This window comes from Candidozyma haemuli, assembly GCF_002926055.2.
Source record: "Candidozyma haemuli strain B11899 chromosome Unknown E_2014730914, whole genome shotgun sequence".
NCBI lineage: Eukaryota > Fungi > Ascomycota > Pichiomycetes > Serinales > Metschnikowiaceae > Candidozyma > Candidozyma haemuli.
Window position 1 is genome coordinate 469394 of NW_020289903.1, and position 22588 is coordinate 491981.

General features: G+C 45.4%; 17 protein-coding genes across 17 annotated transcripts; 9 read left to right on the forward strand and 8 right to left on the reverse strand. All coding sequences in view use genetic code 12, as the record gives it.

Annotated features, from left to right (window-relative positions):
- Nucleotides 1-40: 40 nt before the first annotated feature.
- Nucleotides 41-1450, forward strand: CXQ85_003380 (uncharacterized protein; the record flags this gene model as incomplete). Its single annotated transcript, XM_025487026.1, has 1 exon — nucleotides 41-1450. The coding sequence occupies one exon, from the start codon at nucleotides 41-43 to the stop codon at nucleotides 1448-1450; it is 1410 nt and encodes a 469-aa protein (XP_025340474.1).
- Nucleotides 1451-1486: 36 nt separating this feature from the next.
- CXQ85_003381 (uncharacterized protein) lies at nucleotides 1487-3196 on the reverse strand (the record flags this gene model as incomplete). The annotated part of the gene is made up of 1 exon (XM_025487027.1): nucleotides 1487-3196. The coding sequence occupies one exon, from the start codon at nucleotides 3194-3196 to the stop codon at nucleotides 1487-1489; it is 1710 nt and encodes a 569-aa protein (XP_025340475.1).
- A 474-nt stretch (nucleotides 3197-3670) lies between these two features.
- On the forward strand, nucleotides 3671-5452 carry CXQ85_003382 (NAPDH-dependent diflavin reductase; the record flags this gene model as incomplete). Its single annotated transcript, XM_025487028.1, has 1 exon — nucleotides 3671-5452. The coding sequence occupies one exon, from the start codon at nucleotides 3671-3673 to the stop codon at nucleotides 5450-5452; it is 1782 nt and encodes a 593-aa protein (XP_025340476.1).
- Nucleotides 5453-5533: 81 nt separating this feature from the next.
- On the forward strand, nucleotides 5534-6901 carry MSF1 (phenylalanine--tRNA ligase; the record flags this gene model as incomplete). The annotated part of the gene is made up of 1 exon (XM_025487029.1): nucleotides 5534-6901. One exon carries the CDS (start codon nucleotides 5534-5536, stop codon nucleotides 6899-6901), a length of 1368 nt encoding a protein of 455 aa, XP_025340477.1.
- A 283-nt stretch (nucleotides 6902-7184) lies between these two features.
- Nucleotides 7185-7862, forward strand: CXQ85_003384 (mitochondrial 54S ribosomal protein uL16m; the record flags this gene model as incomplete). Its single annotated transcript, XM_025487030.1, has 1 exon — nucleotides 7185-7862. One exon carries the CDS (start codon nucleotides 7185-7187, stop codon nucleotides 7860-7862), a length of 678 nt encoding a protein of 225 aa, XP_025340478.1.
- Nucleotides 7863-8070: 208 nt separating this feature from the next.
- On the forward strand, nucleotides 8071-8391 carry CXQ85_003385 (uncharacterized protein; the record flags this gene model as incomplete). Its single annotated transcript, XM_025487031.1, has 1 exon — nucleotides 8071-8391. One exon carries the CDS (start codon nucleotides 8071-8073, stop codon nucleotides 8389-8391), a length of 321 nt encoding a protein of 106 aa, XP_025340479.1.
- A 315-nt stretch (nucleotides 8392-8706) lies between these two features.
- CXQ85_003386 (uncharacterized protein) lies at nucleotides 8707-9621 on the forward strand (the record flags this gene model as incomplete). Its single annotated transcript, XM_025487032.1, has 1 exon — nucleotides 8707-9621. One exon carries the CDS (start codon nucleotides 8707-8709, stop codon nucleotides 9619-9621), a length of 915 nt encoding a protein of 304 aa, XP_025340480.1.
- A 105-nt stretch (nucleotides 9622-9726) lies between these two features.
- On the forward strand, nucleotides 9727-10545 carry CXQ85_003387 (uncharacterized protein; the record flags this gene model as incomplete). Its single annotated transcript, XM_025487033.1, has 1 exon — nucleotides 9727-10545. The coding sequence occupies one exon, from the start codon at nucleotides 9727-9729 to the stop codon at nucleotides 10543-10545; it is 819 nt and encodes a 272-aa protein (XP_025340481.1).
- A 27-nt stretch (nucleotides 10546-10572) lies between these two features.
- On the reverse strand, nucleotides 10573-11184 carry VPS24 (ESCRT-III subunit protein; the record flags this gene model as incomplete). Its single annotated transcript, XM_025487034.1, has 1 exon — nucleotides 10573-11184. The coding sequence occupies one exon, from the start codon at nucleotides 11182-11184 to the stop codon at nucleotides 10573-10575; it is 612 nt and encodes a 203-aa protein (XP_025340482.1).
- Nucleotides 11185-11410: 226 nt separating this feature from the next.
- Nucleotides 11411-11881, forward strand: CXQ85_003389 (uncharacterized protein; the record flags this gene model as incomplete). The annotated part of the gene is made up of 1 exon (XM_025487035.1): nucleotides 11411-11881. The coding sequence occupies one exon, from the start codon at nucleotides 11411-11413 to the stop codon at nucleotides 11879-11881; it is 471 nt and encodes a 156-aa protein (XP_025340483.1).
- Nucleotides 11882-12156: 275 nt separating this feature from the next.
- Nucleotides 12157-12483, forward strand: CXQ85_003390 (uncharacterized protein; the record flags this gene model as incomplete). The annotated part of the gene is made up of 1 exon (XM_025487036.1): nucleotides 12157-12483. One exon carries the CDS (start codon nucleotides 12157-12159, stop codon nucleotides 12481-12483), a length of 327 nt encoding a protein of 108 aa, XP_025340484.1.
- A 280-nt stretch (nucleotides 12484-12763) lies between these two features.
- On the reverse strand, nucleotides 12764-13852 carry RFC5 (replication factor C subunit 5; the record flags this gene model as incomplete). The annotated part of the gene is made up of 1 exon (XM_025487037.1): nucleotides 12764-13852. The coding sequence occupies one exon, from the start codon at nucleotides 13850-13852 to the stop codon at nucleotides 12764-12766; it is 1089 nt and encodes a 362-aa protein (XP_025340485.1).
- A 261-nt stretch (nucleotides 13853-14113) lies between these two features.
- On the reverse strand, nucleotides 14114-14671 carry MXR1 (peptide-methionine-S-sulfoxide reductase; the record flags this gene model as incomplete). Its single annotated transcript, XM_025487038.1, has 1 exon — nucleotides 14114-14671. The coding sequence occupies one exon, from the start codon at nucleotides 14669-14671 to the stop codon at nucleotides 14114-14116; it is 558 nt and encodes a 185-aa protein (XP_025340486.1).
- Nucleotides 14672-14932: 261 nt separating this feature from the next.
- UBP13 (ubiquitin-specific protease) lies at nucleotides 14933-17224 on the reverse strand (the record flags this gene model as incomplete). Its single annotated transcript, XM_025487039.1, has 1 exon — nucleotides 14933-17224. The coding sequence occupies one exon, from the start codon at nucleotides 17222-17224 to the stop codon at nucleotides 14933-14935; it is 2292 nt and encodes a 763-aa protein (XP_025340487.1).
- A 351-nt stretch (nucleotides 17225-17575) lies between these two features.
- CXQ85_003394 (uncharacterized protein) lies at nucleotides 17576-18691 on the reverse strand (the record flags this gene model as incomplete). Its single annotated transcript, XM_025487040.1, has 1 exon — nucleotides 17576-18691. The coding sequence occupies one exon, from the start codon at nucleotides 18689-18691 to the stop codon at nucleotides 17576-17578; it is 1116 nt and encodes a 371-aa protein (XP_025340488.1).
- A 1304-nt stretch (nucleotides 18692-19995) lies between these two features.
- CXQ85_003395 (uncharacterized protein) lies at nucleotides 19996-20613 on the reverse strand (the record flags this gene model as incomplete). Its single annotated transcript, XM_025487041.1, has 1 exon — nucleotides 19996-20613. The coding sequence occupies one exon, from the start codon at nucleotides 20611-20613 to the stop codon at nucleotides 19996-19998; it is 618 nt and encodes a 205-aa protein (XP_025340489.1).
- A 461-nt stretch (nucleotides 20614-21074) lies between these two features.
- On the reverse strand, nucleotides 21075-22337 carry CXQ85_003396 (uncharacterized protein; the record flags this gene model as incomplete). Its single annotated transcript, XM_025487042.1, has 1 exon — nucleotides 21075-22337. The coding sequence occupies one exon, from the start codon at nucleotides 22335-22337 to the stop codon at nucleotides 21075-21077; it is 1263 nt and encodes a 420-aa protein (XP_025340490.1).
- Nucleotides 22338-22588: the final 251 nt, after the last annotated feature.

Consider the following 22588-nt stretch of genomic DNA (forward strand, 5'->3'; position numbering starts at 1 on the left):
GGTTCCCAGGCATCCTACCCAGCTACTACTATCCTTCATTATGTTTCGTCCGACAATATATGCATTGTCTACGAAACCAGGACGTGCTGCTATAGGCGTGATTCGAGTCCTGGGCTCCCACTCGCTGTATATCTATAACCAGCTTACTGCTACCAAGAAACAACCGCTACCGCAGAAAACCAGTGTTCGTAAGTTGTTTAAGCCTGGAACGAAACTGTTATTGGATGAAGCATTGACTTTGTTCTTTAAAGCCCCGAAGACATATACTGGCGAGGACTTGTTAGAGTTGCATGTGCATGGAGGTACTGCTATAGTTGATTCAGTGGTGGATGCGATCAAGAAGCTACATGATCCAGAGAAGGGCATTGATATACGACATGCCGAGAATGGAGAGTTCTCACAAAGGGCGTTCTTGAATGGCCGTTTTGATCTTACAGAAATTGAAGGTATTCGTGAGATGATAGATGCCGAGACAGAAACTCAGAGAAGAGCTGCATTGGCTTCGCTTACAGGCGATACGAAAAAGACAGTCACTGAATGGCGAACAGACATTGTCAACAATGTTGCTCTTCTTACCACCGTGGTGGATTTTGGAGAGGAACATGATCTCGAAGAAACAAACCAGTTGTTTGACCAAGTCGATGCTAACATCGATACACTTAAAGCAAAGATCCAGGAATATCTTGCCAGGGTAAAACTGTCTGAGGTACTTCTTAAAGGTATAAAGGTCAGTCTTCTTGGACCTACAAACGCTGGAAAACTGTCTCTCTTGAACTACTTGGCAAACAGAGAAACAGCCATTGTCAGTGATATAGCTGGAACCACCAGGGACGTTATAGATGTGCCTCTAGATATAAATGGGTACAAAGTGGTGGTTGGCGATACAGCAGGTATCAGATCACTTAAGGATGCTGACACTATTGAAGCTGAAGGTATCAAACGAGCCAAACAGAGGGCCTTGGCGGGCGATTTGGTGCTAGCCGTTGTCCCAGTAAATGAACCTGTAACAGAATCTTTGGTTGAGAACATCCAAATCCTTAAAGATGCTGACCGTCAAATAGTCGTTGTGCTCAATAAGGCAGATTTGACTGAAAGTGTTGACGTTGAACAGTTTTCAGAAGTTCTTGGTTTACCGAAAGAGAACTTCTATATTGTATCATGCAAAACAGGTCAAGGCATGAAGGAGCTCCAAGAAACTTTAACAGAACAGTTTAAGTCAGTCACTACGTCGGAGCCAGTGACACTCTCCGGAAGAACGCAGGATCTTTTGGAAAATGACGTTCTTTATGGTCTTGAAGAGTTCAAAAAATGGAAGCAAGAGGAGGATGTGATACTTGCTCTAGAGAGTTTGAGAATTTCTGCAGAAGGTATCGGTAAGATTACAGGTGACGCAGTAGGTGTCGAAGAGATCTTGGGTGTGGTTTTCCTGAGCTTTTGTATTGGGAAATAAGGTTCGGTTAATATAATACAATGGTGAGTAGTCTTATTATGGGTTGTGGCAGACGGCCATGAGCTGGAACTTCTCCACTTCCCAATTGAGCTTTATCTGTTGTAGCTGGTGTCTAGTGTGACGTGACCCTAGGTCGTTTTCTGGCTCCGGTTCGTCTTTGCGGAGACTCTTGGCCAAGTTTGGTGAAAGGCGCAATTCGAAGTTGATTATATTGAGTCCGTAGCTCAACTTTAACTCGTACTGAAGACCCAAGAGCGACTTTGATTCATTTTCTGGATCATCATCTTCGTAGATTTCGCAACCGGAGATTTTCTCGTCGTTTATGAAAAGAGCAACCAGGAAATCCTCCTCGGCACTGCCCTTAAGAATGCCTTGTCCGCCGACAAGGTCCCTCTTTTTCAAGTTGTAAATGATTTCATGCAAACTCACCTTGAATGAAATGAAAGGTGAAGCTTCTGCGGGTAGATTGATGGAGTATGCCTTTGTAGAATAGCCAACAGGACCAAACTTGTACTGGAACAACGTTGCTGCATTCAAGACTGGCACACTTGGAAACATGTCCCTTTTGTAGTTCTGTGCTGATGTGATGAGTGCTGGACCCTGTTGAGCAAGAGAGTTGGCAATCTGTTGAGTGGCAGAGTGAGACGACGAAAATGTGACTCCTCTGATGAACACTTCCTCGCTTGGAGGGGTAACTGGTGTCTTACCCATGACATTAGACTCGGTGGCATCGAGCTTGCGCTTAGCATCATCATCTTCATCTTCACCGTCCTCAGTATCCAGATCTTCTTGCTTAACTTCACCACTCTCGACCTCGGCAGCTTTTCTTGCTTCCTCTTCCTCCTGGAGCACCTTCTTTGACTTTCTTCCTCTCTTCTTCTTTTGTGGCTGCGGCGTTTCAGACTTCAAGTTCAACTTGAGCTTTGGAGGTTCCTTTGGAGCCTTTACCTTCAACTTAAGCTTAGACTGAGGAACAGCCTCCTTCTTTAATGAATCAAACTTCTCTTCAAACAATTCACGCAACTTTCTAGCATCTTCATAGATCAAGGACGATGGGTCATTGTAAGTCTGTGCGTTGGTGAAAATGAGAACAGTAGCATCATAAAAGGCCTGTAAGTTGTCTTCAAGAGATTTGTCTTCAGAAAACAACCCACTCTTGAGCTCCTTCTTCACATCCAGGAAAGACGTAGGTTCTTCAATAAGCTTATAATAATCTGGGTATTCCTCAGGATCCACGACTTCCATAAACGGTCCACTAAGCACTCCATCTTCTGGGAACTCATGTGCAATCACTTCCTCCAAGATATCGTCTGCAAGCTTTGGCAAGTCACTCACAGTGATCGACGACAGAGACTCGGCAAAATCGTCAGCACGCGTAGTAACATATTCTAAAAGTTTCTTAGCATCCACAACAATCCATGATTCTGGGTCGTTATACTTCTGCGCATTCTCATACATGAGGTTGAAGTCCAGCACAAAGTCCAGCGCACTTTCATAGCTCCCACGTGCAACTTTCTTATTTATTTCGTTCAAAGAAATTGGTTCCTCAATGAGTGTGTAGTAGTCAGGATACAACTTCTTGGAAGGAAGCTTGACAAAAGCAGTAACCAAGGCACGTTCACCTTCGTCATCTTGCAAGGTATCCAATTCTTCCAAGACAGTTTTGAAAAATTCTTCTGCAGACTGGCCCTTGTGCCTTTTAGGGGCTCCGGAATCGCCCGTGGCTGCTCTTTTAACACGAGGCATGGTACTGTTTAATGTATGAGAAGATTGTAAGTAGTGAGGTTTTGTTGATTTTGAAGCCGTCGAGGTATGTGCAGGCGATAGACGATGAAGAGCAGTTCTGTAGCAAGAGTTGCTAAAAAGAAGGAAGTTAAAGAGGGTAAAGACTAGCTTGATTAAAAATGTAAGACTTTGGGGTATTTTTCTTATCTTTTGTTGTTGGTGATGACATGAATGGTCGATATGGTGTATAGTCACGTGACATTAACTGAAATATTCAAATACCCAAGCTACTCTGGTCCCCAGAACCAATTAAACTAGTCTATATGACCTTCAGATAGTAATAGATCCCTATCTCTAGGCTAATAGCAATTATTAAAGGTCTTTAGTGTCCAACGGTCGACCGTTTCTTTAGTTGGTGTACCGATCTTTTCAACACCGTTTGGCTGCGATATCAGTAAGGCTTACTGATCCACCAAAGACAAGAGAACACCATAGATGACAGCCGGACCTAATGTCGATAGTGTGGCTATTTTGTATGGTAGCGAGTCGGGGAACGCTCAAGACTACGCGTACTTTTTAGCCAGAAAGTTGCGATACAACTCGTTAAGACCTACTGTCTGCTCGCTAGACTCGTTCCCACTCAAGAGTCTTGTAACTGATATCCAATATCTTATTGTTGTATGTTCCACGACGGGACAGGGAGAGGTTCCAAGAAACTCCAAAAAGTTTATCAAGTTTTTATTGAAGAAGAAGTTACCAGATGACCTTCTAAACCATATCAAGTTCACCACATTTGGTCTTGGTGACTCGTCTTATCCAAAGTTCAACTATGCCATTAAGAAGATCCATATTAGACTTCGGCAACTCGGATGCAAAGAGCTTTGTCCAAGATGTGAAAGTGACGAACAGTCTCCAGAAGGAATAGATGGATACTACGCGGAATGGGAGACCTCTGTTATCGATGCTCTCCAGAAAGAGTTCCCTAATATTTACTCGATAGACGACCATGTCCTTCTTCCACCAGTGTTCAAGATGAATGTTAAAGAGGATGGGTTTGATGCTACAGAAGACTCGGACTTGAGTATAACCAGACGTTCAAAGGGATTATCGATTGGTACAGTCGTGAAGAATGAACGTAAGACAGCTGAAGGCCATTTCCAAGATGTGAGACACATGATTGTCGAGGATAATGAGCATAATCTTTCTTATATACCCGGTGATACCCTAGCTCTTTATCCACCAAACGATGATAGAAGTGTTGATTTGCTTTTGGAGCTGCAGCCACATTGGCTTCCATTTGCAGATAAGCCACTCGAGATTGAGAGTGCCCCAGATGTCGAAGGAGGTTTCATTGATCTGAGCCAGCTCACTTTGAGATCTCTTATAAAGTACCATTTGGATGTCATGTCGATTCCAAGGCGATCTTTCTTTGCCCTTTTGCATCACTTTGTGGATGAACTGACCGAGGAAGGCCAGAGGGAGAAAGAGAAGCTTTATGAGTTTAGTACCCTTGCTGAGGCTGAAGATCTTTACGACTATGCTAACCGTCCTAGACGACTGATCCTAGAGACTATCATGGAGTTTGAAAAGAACCTCAAGATTCCTCTTGAATACGTTCTCGACTTATTTCCATTGATTAAAGTTAGACTATTCCTGATTGCTTCAAAGTCTTCTACAGACACGGTTGAGATTATTGCTGGTATTGTGGAGTATAAAACCATCCTCAGGAGAATCAGACGTGGTTTGTGCACCAAATGGATCAAGCTGTTGAAGGAAGGCGATTCGTTAGTATTCTCCATCCACAAGTCTAACTTAAGTTTCAGTCTTCCGGATAATCCCAACCCTCCCATTCTCATGGTGTCTCCTGGCACAGGAGTAGCACCAATGAAGTCTCTCATTGAACAAAAAGCTGGTCAGCAGGAGCTCCACTTGTTCTACGGCTGTCGTTTCCCAAATAAAGACTACCTCTTCCAAGAGCTTTGGGAAACTTTAGAGGCTAAAGGACTCCTTCATATGTATCCCTGCTTCTCAAGAGAACCGGGGTCGAAGGTGAAGTATGTCCAAGACAAAATTTTTGTGGAACAGAAAACGGTTGCAAAATTGATACTAGAAGAGAATGCCATAGTGTTTGTGTGCGGCTCCAGTGGTAATATGCCTCGGCAAGTCAGAATGACGTTGGTCGAAATATTAAAGAAAACCGGTCTCGAAGAAGCTGACGCCGACAAGTATCTTTTAAGAATGGAAGATTCGGGTCGGTATATCCAAGAAACATGGTAAAGCGGTTATCCTGGACATTCATACATTTAACGAATCGCACCCGCATTTTTTCACCAAACCCGACTGTTTCCTACTCCACCAATGCTTACCCTAACGAGAGCCACCCAATTGGGGCTTTCACGGAATGTTCCAAGTTTAGCACGTCGGTGGGCTTCAAAGTTCCCTCCGGAGATCGTGATAGACGGGAAATCCTTCAAGACCGATGAGTGGACGAACGTGCCTCCCCAGATCTTAGCGCTCACCGAGAGACAATTGCATCAAAACCCAAACCATCCTATTGGTATTCTTCGTGAATTGATCGAAAAGAACTTCAAAGGATTGGGATACACTTTCTATAATGACTTCCGTCCTGTGGTGACGACGTTCGAGAACTTTGATGTTCTTGACTTTCCTAAAGACCATCCAGGTAGAGCCAAGCTGGACACATACTACTTGAACGAAGAACACCTTTTACGAACCCACACCTCTGCTCACGAACATGAGTGCTTCCAGAAATGTACCACTCCTGGCTACTTCATCACCGCTGATGTATATAGAAGAGACGAGATCGACAGGACACATTACCCTGCTTTCCACCAGATGGAAGGTGCCAGATTGTGGTCTCAGAAGACCCCTGATTTGGAAAAGGTCTTACAGGCAGATATAGATGCTATTCCTCAAACAGATATCATTGTGGAAGATCCATTCAGAGACCAGCCACTGAATGAGGGAAACCCCAAGCAGAAGCATATGAGTGATCCCGAAGTTCGCCTTGTCGCCACACATTTGAAGAAGACCGTTGAATATATGGTCAACTTGGTGTTTGAAAGTGCTCGTGCTGCTGCCTTGAAGGCAGGTGCTGAAGATGAGTTCTTAAAGGAACCTTTGAGAGTGCGCTGGGTGGAGGCTTACTTCCCCTGGACATCTCCTTCTTGGGAGATTGAAGTATGGTGGAAAGGTGAATGGTTAGAGTGTTGTGGTTGTGGTGTTGTGCAGCAGCAAGTTTTGCTCAATTCTGGCCTTACAGAGGACAAGATTGGTTGGGCTTTTGGTATTGGTCTTGACAGAATTGCCATGCTTCTCTTTGGTATTCCTGACATTAGACTTTTCTGGTCGCTCGACGAGAGATTTGGAAAGCAATTCACCCAAGGCGAGATCAGCTTGTTCCAGCCATACTCCAAGTACCCAGGTATCAAGAGAGACGTCAGTTTCTGGATGCCTCCCAATAGCAATTTGCACGTTAATGACGTGATGGAGTTGTTCCGTCTGCATGCTGGTGACTTGGTCGAAAACGTCGAAATGGTGGACGACTTCACCCATCCCAAGACCGGCAAGAGGTCCCAGACCTACAGAATCCACTTCCAGTCCTTTGACAGGAACTTGACCAGAGAGGAAGTGAACTCCATGCACGAAGCTGTGTTAGCAGAGCTTCAAGACACCTTCAAGGTTGAAATCCGTAAACAGCTGTAAATAGATATAAAAGTTAGAATGGAGAACAGGCTTTCGCAGCCATGTAGAGAAAAGAGGTGAACAAACTCGACCAACAACTACAAATTCCACAATATAAGGTACAAACAGAAGTCTAAATCCCAGTAATATTCAAATCTACGTATTTTTCGATCATATTTCCCTCGACTCACGTTAGTACTGCTTAACAGTCTCTTGGTGGCTTCTCACTGCCTGGAGTGCACTTTTTTTTTTCGCACCAAGTCAAGTTTGAAAAAGATCACCAACACTCTACTTATCCATAAAGATGCTTGGGTTGGGCAGATTGATGACATCGTCCTTGAGCGGGGCTTTCAAAACTCCCCAGCTCCCGTGCGCCTCCAACTCGTTTGCTGTTTTTAGAAGATACAAGCACGAATATAACCCAAGATACAAGAACCTCTTCAAGGCCTTTAAAGGCAGAGTCACCGTCAGAACTGGTGGTTCCGTCAAGGGTAACTCTCTTGAACGTGGTACCTACGGCTTGAGACTCAAATCTAACGGTATCAGAATGGCCGCCATCCAGCTCAAAGAAGCTGACAAGGTTATTCAGAGACAGCTTAGAGGCTCTGGAGCCAAGTACATTACCAGATTCACCTGTAACACGCCAGTGTGTGTCAAGGGTAACCAGACCAGAATGGGTAAAGGTAAGGGTGGCTTCGACCACTGGGCTGTGAGAGTGCCAACCGGTAAGGTTTTGTTTGAGATTGTGGGAAATGTTCACGACAAGGTTGCCAGAGAAGCTTTGCGTAAGGCCGGTGACAAGTTGCCTGGAATCATGGAAATCATCGACACTCAGTCGAAGATCAGAGTGAGTCCTACCATGTTGGTTGACAAGCCTGAGCCAGTGAACTGGTTGGAGAAGATGAAGGAGGCACCTACGAAGAAGTGGACCAACATTGAAAAGTCCAAATCCCCAGAGTACCGTCTCTACAGAAACCGTTAAAGAGACTCTCAAATCCGCATGTACATATATCAAGACATAAATTATAGTATTCAAGTTAGTGTAGTATCTAGAGTAGTCATATGCTTTCAGTGTATGCGCACTTTTCAGTTCACGTCTATAAGTGAAAAGTTACCTACCCCAACTACCTGGCTTCCAAACACTTGCTGAATAGTATAGCACTATAAGCTACATTCTTTCCACTCCCACCATGCTGAAGGATACTTCTAAGTTGGTGAGTCACGCGTTGAACCAGGCTCTCCAGCTAAACGAGTCAGATACTCAAGTCTCCACGATTGATTTGAACCTACTCGTCAATCTCAACACCAACCAGTCCCTTAACTATATAAAGCTCGAGCAGGACCTTAATGAGCTTGAAGTGGGTGCCAAGAAGTCAGAAGCTCTTCAGGAAGAGTTTAAACTGTTACAGCAGGACCTAGCTCAGATAGAGAAACAGGTAGACGTGGTGACCGAGTTGGTGAACGAGCTCGATGGCTGGACCAAGGAGCTCGAGGAGGAGAAGAGGAAGTGAGGTGAAGAAACAGATGAGACGACTGGATTGCTGGTAGAGAGCCAGGATTCAACGTTGGGATGGCCTGCTGCTGTCCATAAATAAGGCTAGATATGGCCAGTTTGGCGGTTGCTCAAGTTTGAGATGTGGAATTTCAAAGGTAGGTTATAAGGGTTTCCTCATGAGGAAGGGGCTTACTTTTTCATTTCTTCATCGTTTTATGGTTTATTGGTGGATTGGCTCTTCTCTTACTCTGGTTCCCTCACACCTATATGCTCGCGCATTTTGCAACCATTTCTGACTACTACACCCTTTCCTGTTTTCCCACCCAAAACCATGAAGCCCACTAAATTCATACTTTTGGCGTCTATTTTCATAAAGGGAAGCATCGCCTCGGTCAATGGTAACTTTTCGTCGTCTCTTACGACCCCTGGCTTGTCTAAACCTATCTCTACAGGGTACCTGGATTTAGGGCCAACTACCACAATTTACATTCCTTCTGGGCCCCATTCGGCGGTTCCAACTGCCCTTGATGAGCCTACGGATGCAAAGAGTCGGGCGGCGAGGCTTATGAAAAGCCCAATTGATTTGGAGACTTGGATCGAGCTCTACCATGCCTTATACCCTCAGGAGAAGGTCCAGAAGGCCAAGAACGTGGTGAAGCAGAAGTACTTATCTGCCTCCAAGCTCGTACTGAAGGAGGCTGTTAAGGGCTTGGTATCTGAGGTGATTCATTCGCTGAAGGAGCCCTTGCCAGAGAATGTTACTGTTGTTGAAGAGGACCCGTCTCTGGTTAACTCTACCAGCTTATTGAGGAAGCTTCTTGGTAAGGACCTTGAGTCTGATGATTCCGATTCCGATTCAGATTGCGATTCAGGTAGTGGCGGCTCCTCTAATTCAGAATCTGACTGTGACTCTTCTGATCTGAGTTCAGGTAGTGATGATGACTGCGACGACTATAAGTATTCGTGGGACTACGACTATGAGAGTTACGGATCAAGAGGAAACGGCTCCATGGCGAATTACACCAACGGTACCACCAACATCACCTATGCGCCCGTATTCAACTTCACCAACTATACTCTGCCCAATTGGACAGAGCTGGCGAGAAGACCTCCAGCAGTGGTACTGCCTGTTCGTATGAACTACTCTAACTACAGTGTAGATACATCTCACGAGGAGATGAGTGCTGCCAGTAGGGTAACCTTGGAAAACTTGATCATCGTATTGATCCTTTTCAGTGTTATATAGTAATACATGACCGCCCTTAGCCTTTTCGAGTATCTATGAGAACCGCGATTATGGGTTTGTGATAATCACCATTTCCCACTTTTCTTTACCACCACCCGCTCTAAAATGCTTATGAAAATAATAGTATTTCATCTAGCCTTTCTAGGCACTGTATTGACGGCGCCGGCGCCGGCGGCTGTTGCCGATACGCCAGAATCGATCCCAGAGTTCAAAGACTTATCGTTCGTGGAGAGTCTCATTGACTTTGCAAGTCAAAGCCAACAATTCGTCTGGGACCCAGCAAGCGATAAAGGCCTGGAAGAAGGGAGCGACGGTAGTGACGACGAGGGCGAGCAATTTGAAGAGGCGCTTGATGCTGAGCCTAGCGTGGAAGAGCCAGAACAGGTCGAGCAGAGCATGGATGACGAGCAGATGAACGACGAGCAGAACGTGGACGACGAGATTACCGCCGATAACAATGAAAGTCTTAATAACACCGTCCACAGCACGAACATGAGGATCGAGACAGGTCTCTTCTTCGATGTCAGAAAAGGAGATGAAGACTGCTCTGATTCAGACTCAGATTATGACGATGACTGTGACGACGACGATGAACGAGGACTTCTCAAGAAGATCCTTTTCTTCTTACCGTCTAGCGTACAGCAGCCCAAGGGTCCAAAGGCGAATACTACCGAGCCCAATGCTGCAAACACTGCCATTCCCATGACCACATACACCAACCACACCACGGCCAATCTCGTCACCATCTCAGCCAATGCACTTATCAACACCACGGGCCATTCCGCAGAAACCAACTCGTCACTTCTGCGTTCTTCGCCTCGCCAATCAGTGCCGAGACTTGACGATATCTATCGCTTGATGGAATCGCTGGCTCCAGCCACACCGATCTGCTGGATCGCCACAGCCCTCTTGATACTAGTATAACCACGGTAACAATAAAACCATCATCAATTACTCCTGTAGTTCCCTCAATCTCTGTCTCATCTCGTCCAAAGCCTCTGTATCTTCCTCTTCCTCCACAGGCGCCGAGATTTCTTGCTCAGGCATGCTTGTTTGAGGCACCTCAGAGTCAATCTTGGAGAATTTGTCTTCAGTGAGGTTTTCTATGATCTTGTTGACCTCCTCCTGGCTCTCGTCTTCAAGCTCCTCGTCCACGTCCAAGTCCACCATATCGTCCATCATCTCGTTGATGATACCTGCCTTCATTAACTCTTTCGACAACTCTTGCATCGTGCCCGTGATAACACCAATATTGGTCAATGCATTGACATCTTTCATAATACCTGTCAGCTGCTGAATGGACTGGGACATCTTCCTCATCTGCCATTGCTCATTAATGGACATGGTGATAGACTCAAGACGAGTTTTCAGAAGATGAAGCTTCTTATGCTGGTTATTTATGTTGATAAGCTCTCTAGCGTAAATCTTTGCCAGCTTATAGTCCCCAGCCTTGGCCAGTTTCTTCACAAGCCCTTCTGTCTTCTTCTTCAACGGCTGGAGCTGGTTCAACAGTCTCTCCAACTCCCGCTTATTCTTCCTCAACAACAGGTTAATCTTACGCATCTATTGTTAGTACCAACCATCAACTTAAAGCTAACCATAACATACCTGTTCCTTCGGGTCCGGCCCGTAAATGGCCTTTTTGATGTAATCCATGCTTGTAGTAGTAGGCTCCAGTGAGTTGTGGATTTTCGCACCCTACTAAGATAAGGACGCACTGAGTACTCCTGGTTCCTTCCCCTAAGTACCACTTTTTCTTCTTCACCAGGTCCACCAAAACACCTCCACCATGCCACTTTCCCCTGCTTATTTGTCTGTGGACGAATTGACTTTCACCCAGAAACACCTCATGTGTATTTTGGGTCTTCTTTTACCGCCCGTGCCCTTTTTCCTCATGACTGGGCCAAAGTTCACCCTTAGAACCAAGGAGTTCTGGATCTCCGTGTTGTTGACGATTTTCCTCTACTTTGGTGCCATTATCTATGCCGTTTGGTTTATCTACATTGGCTTTGACGAAGGCAGAAAGACTGACTACCAGAGATTGGATAACGACCTTGAACGTGGAGAGTCTGCTCGTGCGGGTGAAACACACTCCGCCACAGCCGCTACTGCCGCCGGAGCGGAGCCAGAGCAGGGCCGTGAGTCTTACGAGGCTCACTCTGATGCTCCTCTTCCATCCTACGAGGAGAGTGAAGGTGCAAATTTGCCTTCTGATGGCAAAGACTCCAAGCATTTGGGAGACCACAAGATCCAGCACTAAGATAAGTGCGGTTAGATAGTCTGCGGCCGCAGATGAATATTTCTCTTCATGAATTTTATTTTGTTACTGTTTTAAAGGAATCCAATAAATGTGTTAATTTAATTATCCTCTTCTTACGTCACGGCATATCTCCTTTTTGACGTCAATGGCTATTTTAGGCTGCTAAAATGGCACAAAACGATGGTGCTGCGTGCACACAAGGGAGAAGTAACCTCCCCCCAGCCACTATTTCGCAGCCCCTAATCTCATGGAAACAACCAACATCATCAAGAACCATGGCTATTTCCAAACCGTTTGTTAATGCTAGAGAGCCAACAAAAGATGAAAAGATCATGCTTTATATAATGGCGTTGATCGCCCCTCCATGTCCTTTTTTCGTTTTGACTGGTCCAAACTATACGTGCCGTACATGGGAGTTCTTCGTGTCTGTGATGTTGCAATTGGCCTGTGTGGCTGCTATAGTCGTTGGCAGGGGATTCAATATCATCTGGCTACTCGTCCAGGCTGTTTCTTATGTTTACTCCTTTAGGTTTGTTCATAGTGGGTTCCAGAAGGGACGCAGTCTCTCCACCGGATACATGGAGAGTGAACAATCGGTGTAAGGAAGAGCGGCCGGGAGCTTTGGACTCTGTTTAGAACATGATTAGCTGAACGAATATTCAATGAACAAACTTGTTACGACACCATTGGGCAAGCAGTGATGCAAATGACTGTTTGCACAATGTAGACTGTAGCACTTATGGGCCGTAAGGAACGCTGCTTGTTCCTTAATGGCCACTAGTTGAATCCCCGTATAGCCCAAAAGGGAATGCAATGAGATCTGAGCCAAAATGCTTTGGCGTAGACCAATGGGCTCCTAATAATCCATTCACAGTACTATGGTTAGCCCAATGCAACCATGGTCTTGGCGACAAAGCCCTCCAAATGGAAGATAGCCTTCAGACCCAAGCTCAAACGTTCGTCAAAGATAGCAGCAAGCTCAATCACTGCAACCACCCGCTTGGTATCGTTACCCAAAGCACGCATAATGTGCATGGCCAACTCCTTCAATATGAGTCTTGGAGGAATGCAATGGGAGATCAACTCGTAAAAAGTAACACGTAATTTTCCAATATTGGCCACGGTCTTGTTTTGCAACACCGAACGGGCCATGCTCAAAATAATACTTTCCCAATCGAGTGGTACTGCTGAAGCACCCACGTTATCCACAGCAAGAGTTTCTTGTTGCATTGTCAAAGTTTCAAAACTCAACAAGGCTCTTCTCAAGTTACGGCTCGATCCGGATGCAACCGATTCAAGGTACTTCTGTTTAACCTCCTCGTCGTTGTTGCTAAACTTCACAGACTCCTTCTGGGCAACGTACCCAAGAATATCAGCAATCTCCTTTGTTGAAGGCGCTGCCACTCTCACCAAAAAAGTTCTGGATTTAATTGGCGGAATAATACTCGAAACCATATTGCAAACCATAATGATACGAATGTTGGACGAGTACTTCTCCATGGTTCTTCTCAATGCAGCCTGAGCATCTCTAGACAACGAATCAGCTTCGTTGATGATGACCACCTTAAAACGGTGCTTTTGGCCAGATTTAGACTGGTTTGAAAAATCAACTTGTTCAGTAGAGGCCACCTCTTTAAGCAAGTCCTGGATCACCACCCTATCGTTGTTACCCATATCAGAAGGAGTGATCTCAAAGTGGTATGGCGAAGATAAAACATTGAACTCCAACTTTCTATTTGAAGAAGTCGTAAACGTCTTAACGTCAATCTTCAATTTCTCCGTTTGAGCTCCAAAAAGCTCGTTAAGCGTGGCATAGATTCTCGTCTTCTTACCTGCTCCAGTAGGCCCATACACAAGCAAGTGGGGGAAGTCACCAGTACTGGCCAATGCCCTCAAATGGTCAGTAGTAGAGGCATGGAAGGAAAGCTGGTCTAGCTTTTTTGGTCTATACTTGTCTACCCACAATGACATTTTCTTTAGGTTGGTGGTAGTTGGTGGTTGAAGCTTTTTCAGTTCTACGCGTATCGCGCTCGCGATGTAGGATACTGTGGAAAGTGGAAGTGCACCTGTTACTCTATATATGTCCAGCTAAATAGTGAGGTCCATGTTAGCTTCTTTGTTTTTGTTCATGTGGTGGTTTCAGGTTTCATTATTTACTGTCGTCAACATTGTTCGTTGTTGTTGGCTGTCGTAAGTGGGAGTGTTGAGGGAGTCTTGTATCATGCTAATGCCTTAAGCCTTGGGCTTCGTTCTCAAGAAATGCGTAGGGCATTCGTATCCACCAGGGTTCTTGTCCAAGTACTTCTGGTGGTATGCTTCGGCGTCGTACCAAGTCTCGATGTTCTCGATGGTGGTGGCGATCTTGTGGTTAGGGTACCACTCTTTCTGGAAGTAGTCTCTCACCTCCTTTGCCGTCTGGTAGTCCTCGGCGCTGTGTGTCATGATAGCAGATCTGTACTGGGTTCCCACATCTGGGCCCTGGGAGTTCACTGTGGTTGGATCGTGGATTCTGAAGAAGATGTCCAAGAGGTCGCGTAGGGACACCTGGGAAGGCTCATAGGCGATTTGCAAGGCTTCAACGAAATTGGTAGAGCCAGAGCAAACTTTCTCGTAGCTGACTGGTGGCGAAACTGATTTCAAACCATTGGCGTATCCGACTTTGGAATCAACCAAACCCTTGTCTTTGAAGTATTTGCTGAAAACTCTCTCAACGCCCCAAAAGCAGCCGGCGCCGACTGTCACCAAGCGAGTTGTGGCGGTGGTCTTGATTGTAGGAGAAACAACACTCATTATGTCTCGAGAATATCTGGTAAAAAATGCTATAATCACCGAGCAATGGGGGAAGACTTGGAGTTTCTTAAGTATTTTGATTCCGCTTACAAACCCACTATCTCGGTGTATCCCCTGTGATGCAATCACGTGAGCTGGCGTGCCACAGCTGTCTTAGTTTGGAAGGACGTTGCATTTTATTTTTTCCCACCTCACTTTAGTCAATAATTTGCTCTGTAAGAGGGTCCTGCGAAAAAAAAAAAAAAAAAAAAATCATTTTTTTTAGTTCTTCGGCTTTCGCTTAAACGAGAAGAATCCCCGTTTCTTCTTGTCTTCTTTACTGTCGGAAGTTTTGCCACTGCTGTTTGTCAAAATACTTCCTTGAGACCCTTTTCTTTCGTTTTCTTGTAATTCAACCTTCAGCTCTCTCCGTTTAAGGCCATTGACCCAGGACTTCTTCACCACTGGAGGCGGTGGTTTGGGCTCCGAAAAACCTGCAGGCGCATAGGCTGTGGGTGGGACGTTTTCTACGCCATCTTTGTTAGAAGATGTACGTGACACTGTCTTGGATGCAGCTTCGGCAATTCCGTTGCTGATGGAGTCCTTGTTGTGGTCCTTGTTTTCTTTGCTGTCTTTATTGTCGAACATGAAGGTTTTCTTGAAGATGGATGTCTTGCGGCCCATGCCGATGGAACTGTTCTCGAGAGAAACCAGCGATTCAGGTAAAAAGTCTCTTACGCTATCTTCATCGTTCTCGACTTCAACCAAAGAGTCATCGGCAGCCTTAGCGTTATTGACACTTGCGTTTGAATCATTGCTTGGCTTCATGTACGCCATCGAGTAGTCGCTTCCATTGTAAATTCCATTGAGATCGATTCCGAAATCGTGCGTTTCGCCATCCTCGCCAATCGTTGTGTCTAGTTTCTCGTAGAATAAAATGTAGGCACTGGCCAAACCGGGCCCGTCACCGAAGAATCGGAGCACATATGCTTCGTCCACAATCTCAATTGTCTCATCGTCAAACAAAAACCAGAGACCAGCTCGGCATTTGCATAAGGCGACGTAATGGCCATGCATTGGCCCACCACCAATGTGTACAACCAATGCATATAGACCATAAAGCTTAGATTCCTGGTTCGGAGTAGCAGGCTCTTGGTCTTTCGTGGTGTTGAATAGTCTGAGGCGAAGTGGGTAGGAAATGGAGTCGAATAACTTCACCATACGATCGAGTTTATCATCATACTTGAAACGTTTGAAATTGATGACCAACACATCGGGTGTACTCTTAAGCTTGATTGTCTTGACAGCTTCTTGTAACGACAGGCACGTATTACAGTAGAATTTATTTTGGTGACTCAAGATCTCCAGTTTGGAAAAGTTGTTTAACGAGTAAGTGAGCGAGTAAGCGGATTCTCCTGGAGGGATATCAATTGAAAGGTCAAGGAAAGTTTCATCTTTAGAAGTCACCGTTTCACAAGAAAAGCATTTTGTTTCGTTTGTAATGGTTCCCTGGAAGATTTCTGTACACCAGTTCTTCGAAGCTCCAACTTCCAAGTTGATACTTTCAATTGTCTCGTTAATAAGGTAGTTGCAGAATTCGTGGGCATCCTGATGCATGTTAACCTGACGGAAAAGGGCATTCTTCTCCTTGAGCTTTTCAATAAAGTGATTTGGAGATACAACACCGATCTGAGATTGGTTTTCAGCCATAGCCTCAAACATATCCTTAAGCGCGTACAACAAAGACGTTTCCGCCGTTCTTCCATCCTCGCGAAGCGGATGGTCAAGGTTGATGATAGGTCCGTTTATAAGAGCAGACCGTTTACGTTGGTCGCTGGCCGGATTAGGGTTAAAGGGGTTGATCGGGTTCGCGAGGGCTGTCTCTGGATGAGGAATACCCACAACGACAAACGCCAGTCGTGAGGTGATGGGAGCAGCCAATTCAGCAGTATTGACATTATTGTTATTGCTGTTTCCGCTATCAAGTAAAGCGGTGGAAGATGTGGAATTATCGTTCCTTGTATCATTTGTCAGCGAAGCAGTAGTAGGCAGCGGTCTTGTAACAAGAATCTGAAGCCCGTTCAACTCTGGGTGTCTTTTCACCATCATTCTCTGCTCTGTATTCAACGCGTCACACGAACCCGCCTCATACACATAGTCTAGTTTCTTTGGTGGCACAAATGTGGCGGATTCGTCCGTGGTCGTGATAGGGGTAGAGTTGGTGCTGAATTTTCCAAAAATCGAGTTTCGTATAGAAGGTCTGCTGTTCGTCAGGGGAGCAGAGCCATTGCCCACACTGCTGCCAGCAGACTCTGGGGGCTTGCCTTGTTCTTTAAGTCTCTTTTGGTACAACTGCTCGTACTTAAAGGAGAAGTTGTGACCGTTTTGGCCCTGGACAGACAGAATTCTTTCGTGGGGCTCGTACTTATACCGAAGAAGACGTTCCCGGAACTTGCTTGTGTGGAAGAGACACTGGAGGATGGAATTGCAGTAGCATGAGTTCCCAAAGTTCTCCATACCGAATATCTTGTACGAGCCATCGCCGTGGGGTAGGTCGAAATGTTCCTTTGTCATTGTGTTTAGGTTGTGTAAGTGAGCGCCTGGATATGGCAAGAAGCCGTTTTTAGGTGGAACAGACTTATAAGCTGTTTACTGTATTGGAGATAGATAACGTTGAGCCAGTTTAGCTAATAGTGGGAGAGATTTGGTCATGTGCTTTGTGTCACGTGTGTCAATTTCGTGCATCACCGTACCTTAGACATTTTGCACCACAAAGCTAAGACACATTCGACTACAGTGAATAAAATAAAGTCTTCTATTATGCCCAAAGTCCCGTTGACCTGCGGAACGTAATCAAATAACGCGGAAGTAAAGTGGTGGTAGATAAAAAATGGTAGTAAAAAGAAAGAAAAAAAAAAACGAGGATTAGGCCCATTTGCCAATAAGCGCCATGAGGAGACACCCAAGCGTGAGCATCGAGTATGCAAAAGCCACCTTCTTCCAGCGACAGGCTCTCAAGAAATCGCCGTGGATAAAATCTTGACTCATCAAGTCAACCAAACCATTGTAAATCAAAATGCCCGAACAGAACGAGTTGAAGATACCCACAGTGAGAAGGGCCTCCCGGGAGTCTTCAGAATAGGTATGACGAACACCCAAACCAACAGCAACACCCGTAGGCGTAGTCAAAGCAAATGCTAAACCGAGAGCCCATGGCACCCAGTGTTGGTTCTTAGGCCAAATGGCACCAGCAAATCTAGCACCAAGACCCATGCCTTCGAAGAACTGGTGGAACGAGATAGCCACCAAAAGAGTCCTGAACTCGTCCTGGGCAATAGCAAGCGACAAACCCACAAACACAGAGTGGAAGACAATGCCAAACTCAAGAATGAAAATGCTTACAAGCACACGGTAGGTGCTCTCTGAAAGGTCGGAAGCAGTAGCCGCTTCCATATCTCTCTCCAAGGTTTCACTCAGAGATGTATTCATCTTTTCAGCAGCAGCAAACTGGACGCTCTTGCTAGCGCCCAAGTCTTCAAGTTGATGCAGATGCAGATGTTGTTCGGCGGGATGCAGATGCAGCAGAGGTCTTCTGCTTTGGTGGTATGGGTCAGTGTGTGGTTCGGCAGAGTCTTCGTCAAGGACCAACTCAGCACATCCACTGCACCCATCCAGACGCTTCAAGCCCTTGTGCTTGACGTATTCACTGACACAAAGCTCAATAGTAAACATGATCCAAACACCCATAAGACAAAAGGCAGTAGCCCATGGGTACTCTTGCCAGATGCCACCAAGACAAGGCTCAGACAAGTACTCAGAGGCGTCACCTAGCAAATGGATAAACGCCGTGGCGACAATAACACCGGAGCCAAAGAAACGCACTGCAAATAAAAGAATCTTTGGGATATGGAAAATATGGTTCTTGAGCCCTAGCAAGGGAAAGAATACACCTATAGCTGAAAGCACAAGCACAATAAACACAGAAGCCACTCTGAGCTCCATATGCTCGTCAACGAAATCAGCTCCAGAACACTCTCCCATTTTTTAACGATATTTTTGGTAATAGTATGTTGTTGGTAGTTCCAAAGAAAACAAGCACCTGGTTGCAAATTTGGTTGCGAGAATGTGGGGACTGTGCAAACTTATACCTGTTGAGAAAACCATCAGGGCGTAGCCCTGCTGGTGTATAAAGGACACACATTATGTGCCTTTTTTTTTACCTCTCTCTCTGTTGCTGTAAATGCTCCTACTAGAGCCTTTGTTAGCACTGCCGCCAAGCAAATGAGCGCATTTTTCACGCAGCATAAACGACATGAATGTATGAAGAACATTGTCTGTAGTGTATTTTAGCCACTTACACTGCTCCCTTTCCATCGGCATCTACCACTGACTCATAGGAGAGATCCTTCGCGCCGAGACCAACGTATTCCGAATGGGTAGCTAAGACGCCCCAGCTGATGGTCGAAGATAATGCTGGTTCAACTTTTTATTCGTCTCCTTTTCTCATAATATTGTCAGGCAACAGGGTACGATCTTTTGTTTCTTGTTGTGAAAAAGCAATTTTTTTTTTGTTACCCTCCTGATACCCATCGGGTGGTGCTGCCTTTCTCTCTTCTTTTTTTTTCATGCTGATCGCGCTGAGCAGTAGACTGATCGTTGTTAGTGCAGATAGGCTTACTTGCAGTGAGGCTGACACCCGAAGAATTCCGGGTCCTCATCCCGGAACCACCCCCTCCAGCTATGGTCTGTGGTTTGCTATAATGGGGCATAAAGATGGCAAACCGAAGATTGAGCATTTTAGACGATGCTTGAAAAGGGGGGATTCCGTAGAACAATGAAGAAAAAGGGGGGAACAAAAGGACACATACGCTTGTAACCTTTTTTTTTGTGCAATCAAGTACGCCACATCCCTAGGCTCTCCGAATTCGCAGCCGTTAAAAAGGGTACCCTGCAAGTACTGGTTGCAAATTGGCCCTAGACCTTTTGCCTTGTGCTTGGGCTTGGGCTCATCCCTTGCAGGGCGATACATCCGTCAAAGTCGAGGCATTGCGCTTGTCCGAATTTAGACTTACGTCAACGTCGTCAGATAAACCTCAGCACGGCAAGCGAGACCGATCCTGATTCTCATCAGATAAGCGAAACACGGTATAGCGTTTGTGGGCCAACACATCACGATTACCTTGTTTTCGTCTTTTCCATGACGCGTCACCAGAGAACGACAGATACGGGTCTAGTAGGTACGACGGCTAGTGGAGTCCCTCTTCCTTTTGATAGTTCGTCTCCTCTAATCTAGAATTCTCTACTTCCCAAAGGTCAATGCTAGCCAAGACTCCTTCCCAATCAGTCTACTTGGCAGCCTTGTACTCCTCGTAACTGGCCTCTGCCTTGAGGCCCCGGTACCTCGTCAACTGGAGCCATCCTTCGGCAATTCCCCGTTCGTAGAACCCCACGGTATCGCTACGCTTCAACCCACTATAATGGGCCTTTCTCGCCAAGTTCCAAAGCGTATCTTCGGCATCCCAGCCTTGGTCTTCCGCAACGCTGGGCAAAAACGTGCCCAGATATCCCCTGCCTGAAATTTCAAAGTACACTTTGAGCCCGTGCTCTCCCACGGTCCAATCCAACGGGTTGTCTATTTTTTCAAACTTGTCAAGCAACGTCACGCTGGCACTTAACCTGGGAAGCTCTTTGGCTTCAATTGGTGGGAACCTGGGGTCCTCAAAGGCACTTACCAACGCATACTTGGCCACGCCTTTCTCTGTATTCAATGGCAGGAACGTTCCAATGCATCCCCTCAAATCGTCATCTTTGTTCCACGTAATGAACATGGGAGCGTCCTTGGGGAACTCTGCAGTGGTGGAACCGGTAGCCAGCAAAAAGTGGTTCAACCCTGAACCGGCTGTATCAGGGAACAAACGGCGGTTCAAGCTTTCAAACGCCCAGAGACAAAGTGCTTTAGTCATTTTGGATGGTTTTTTTAGTGTAGTTTATGTGTAACTGGAAATGTAGATGTAGTGGTGGTGAAAAGGGGTCTTATCGGTATGTGGTGATCCTTAGTTATAGATTCCGCAGCGCCTACATATGTGGAGTCCACTGAGTTAGAGGCTACTGGAGAAGTGATAAGCAGTGGAATGTTTGCATATACTATGAAAATTGTGGAGTATAGTTTTATGTTATCCATTTTGAAGATAACTAGTTTTCGTGGTTCTTGGCTTTTTTGGTTGAGGCTGATTGAAGTAAAATGGGTACTATGAGACCCTCTATGGATAGATAAGCAAGAGTAGCCCTGGTACTCCCTACCCCTTCGGAACTCCTCCGAGCATTTACTTCCAGAATCATTGAATCTACAAGCTATTTTCTTCCTCCCCTACAACTTATTTCCCTTTTTATGCTTTTTGGTATTTTGCAGCCATAGTATCTATACTTAAATAACCTCTCGAGGAAGCTCACGGTTGACACCGCAGATTTGTAATTCTCCAAGGTTCCATAACTCAGCTTCCTGAATCAAAAATCTGGCGAATTCTCCATAACACTGGTCCGTTGGCATGGCAGCACTGACACAAAGCCTTCTCAATCCTCTCGGAAAAACACCAACCATCTGGTGACCGTGTAAAGCGAAATAGTTCCCACTAACATCTATCGAGATAACCAGCTCTGGAAATGGAGTCACTCTTTCTAAAAGGTTCTTGGATAAATCGATGCGCTTGATTCTTTCAAAGAATTTGCACCCAAAGATCCCACGGTACTCTGCCAATAAGTTTCCAGCCAAATTGACCAGCTCTAAACTGTAAGGCGGGTCATTCTCAAATCCAAGGTAATCTTGAAGTTCCACTTTCATGATGTTGTTATTGGAAAGGTTAAGACTTCTGAGCTGGCCCAAATCACGGTACGGAAGCGTCCTGTTGCTGATAATCTTCAACAGGTTATTTGAAAGGTTCAAGTGTTCCAAAGACGAAGGGAGTTTAAGCGTTTCAAGAATTGAATCTGTAATGTTGTTGAACGAAAGGTCCAACGATTTAAGGTTGCTACAATAGAAACAACCGCTATCGTCGACCAAATGTTTCAACAAGTTGCTAGAATTGAACAAATGCAACTGTAGATTTGTAATAGCAATCTCGTTTCCTGGTTGTAGCAAGTCGTTGGCATTAAAATGCAACGATCCATTCTCCCTTGACCTTTTACCCATTCCTGGGTGGTACTTGATGGTGAACCAATTGACGTTATATTCGCCAGAACAGAGCGGTTCAAAAAGCAGTTTAAGCAAAGTATTTTCCAAAGGCACATTTTCCACGAGAAGCAATTGCACACTGAAATTCCTTGTAAACCGTCTCAAATGGGGGAAGTACCGTTTGAACATGGTATACATGAAAGACACTGAGTTCTTATAATCAGTAAAGTCAAAGAGCACCACAGTGATCTCGGCCGGAGCGATCATAATTCCCCGTTCAATAAGGTATTCCAATTCTTCCAACGAAAACTTCCGAAACTCATCGCTATTCAGCATCACCAAGTTGCTTCGATAGTACTTGGCCCAAAGAGCCTGGTGCTGGAGCTCTAAGTATGGGCTGCGAAAAGCAGTCTGTCGTAGTAAAGAAGGTAGTTCGAAAAGACGGTCGAGGTCTTCATGGTCCAGGTACTTCAACACAAGGGTTTGGAGTTCAGGAGGAAGAGCGAAAAACAGCTCCATCGGACAATCTATGAATTTTCTTCAGGGAATGTGTGTGTGGAAAGTACTATGGATGTAGTATTCCTGGGGTAAATCGGCTGTGAAAAACCGCGATAACCACTATAGTACTTTTTGGAGGACGTGTTGAACGTGCTTATACAGCAGGATGAAATTTAGAGCCACTAGGAAAAAAATCTGGTTTTGGACTTTCTTTATTTGAGTGGTTTTCTTTTATTTGGATCACCGGCAAACCCCGTTGCTTGTATATGCTT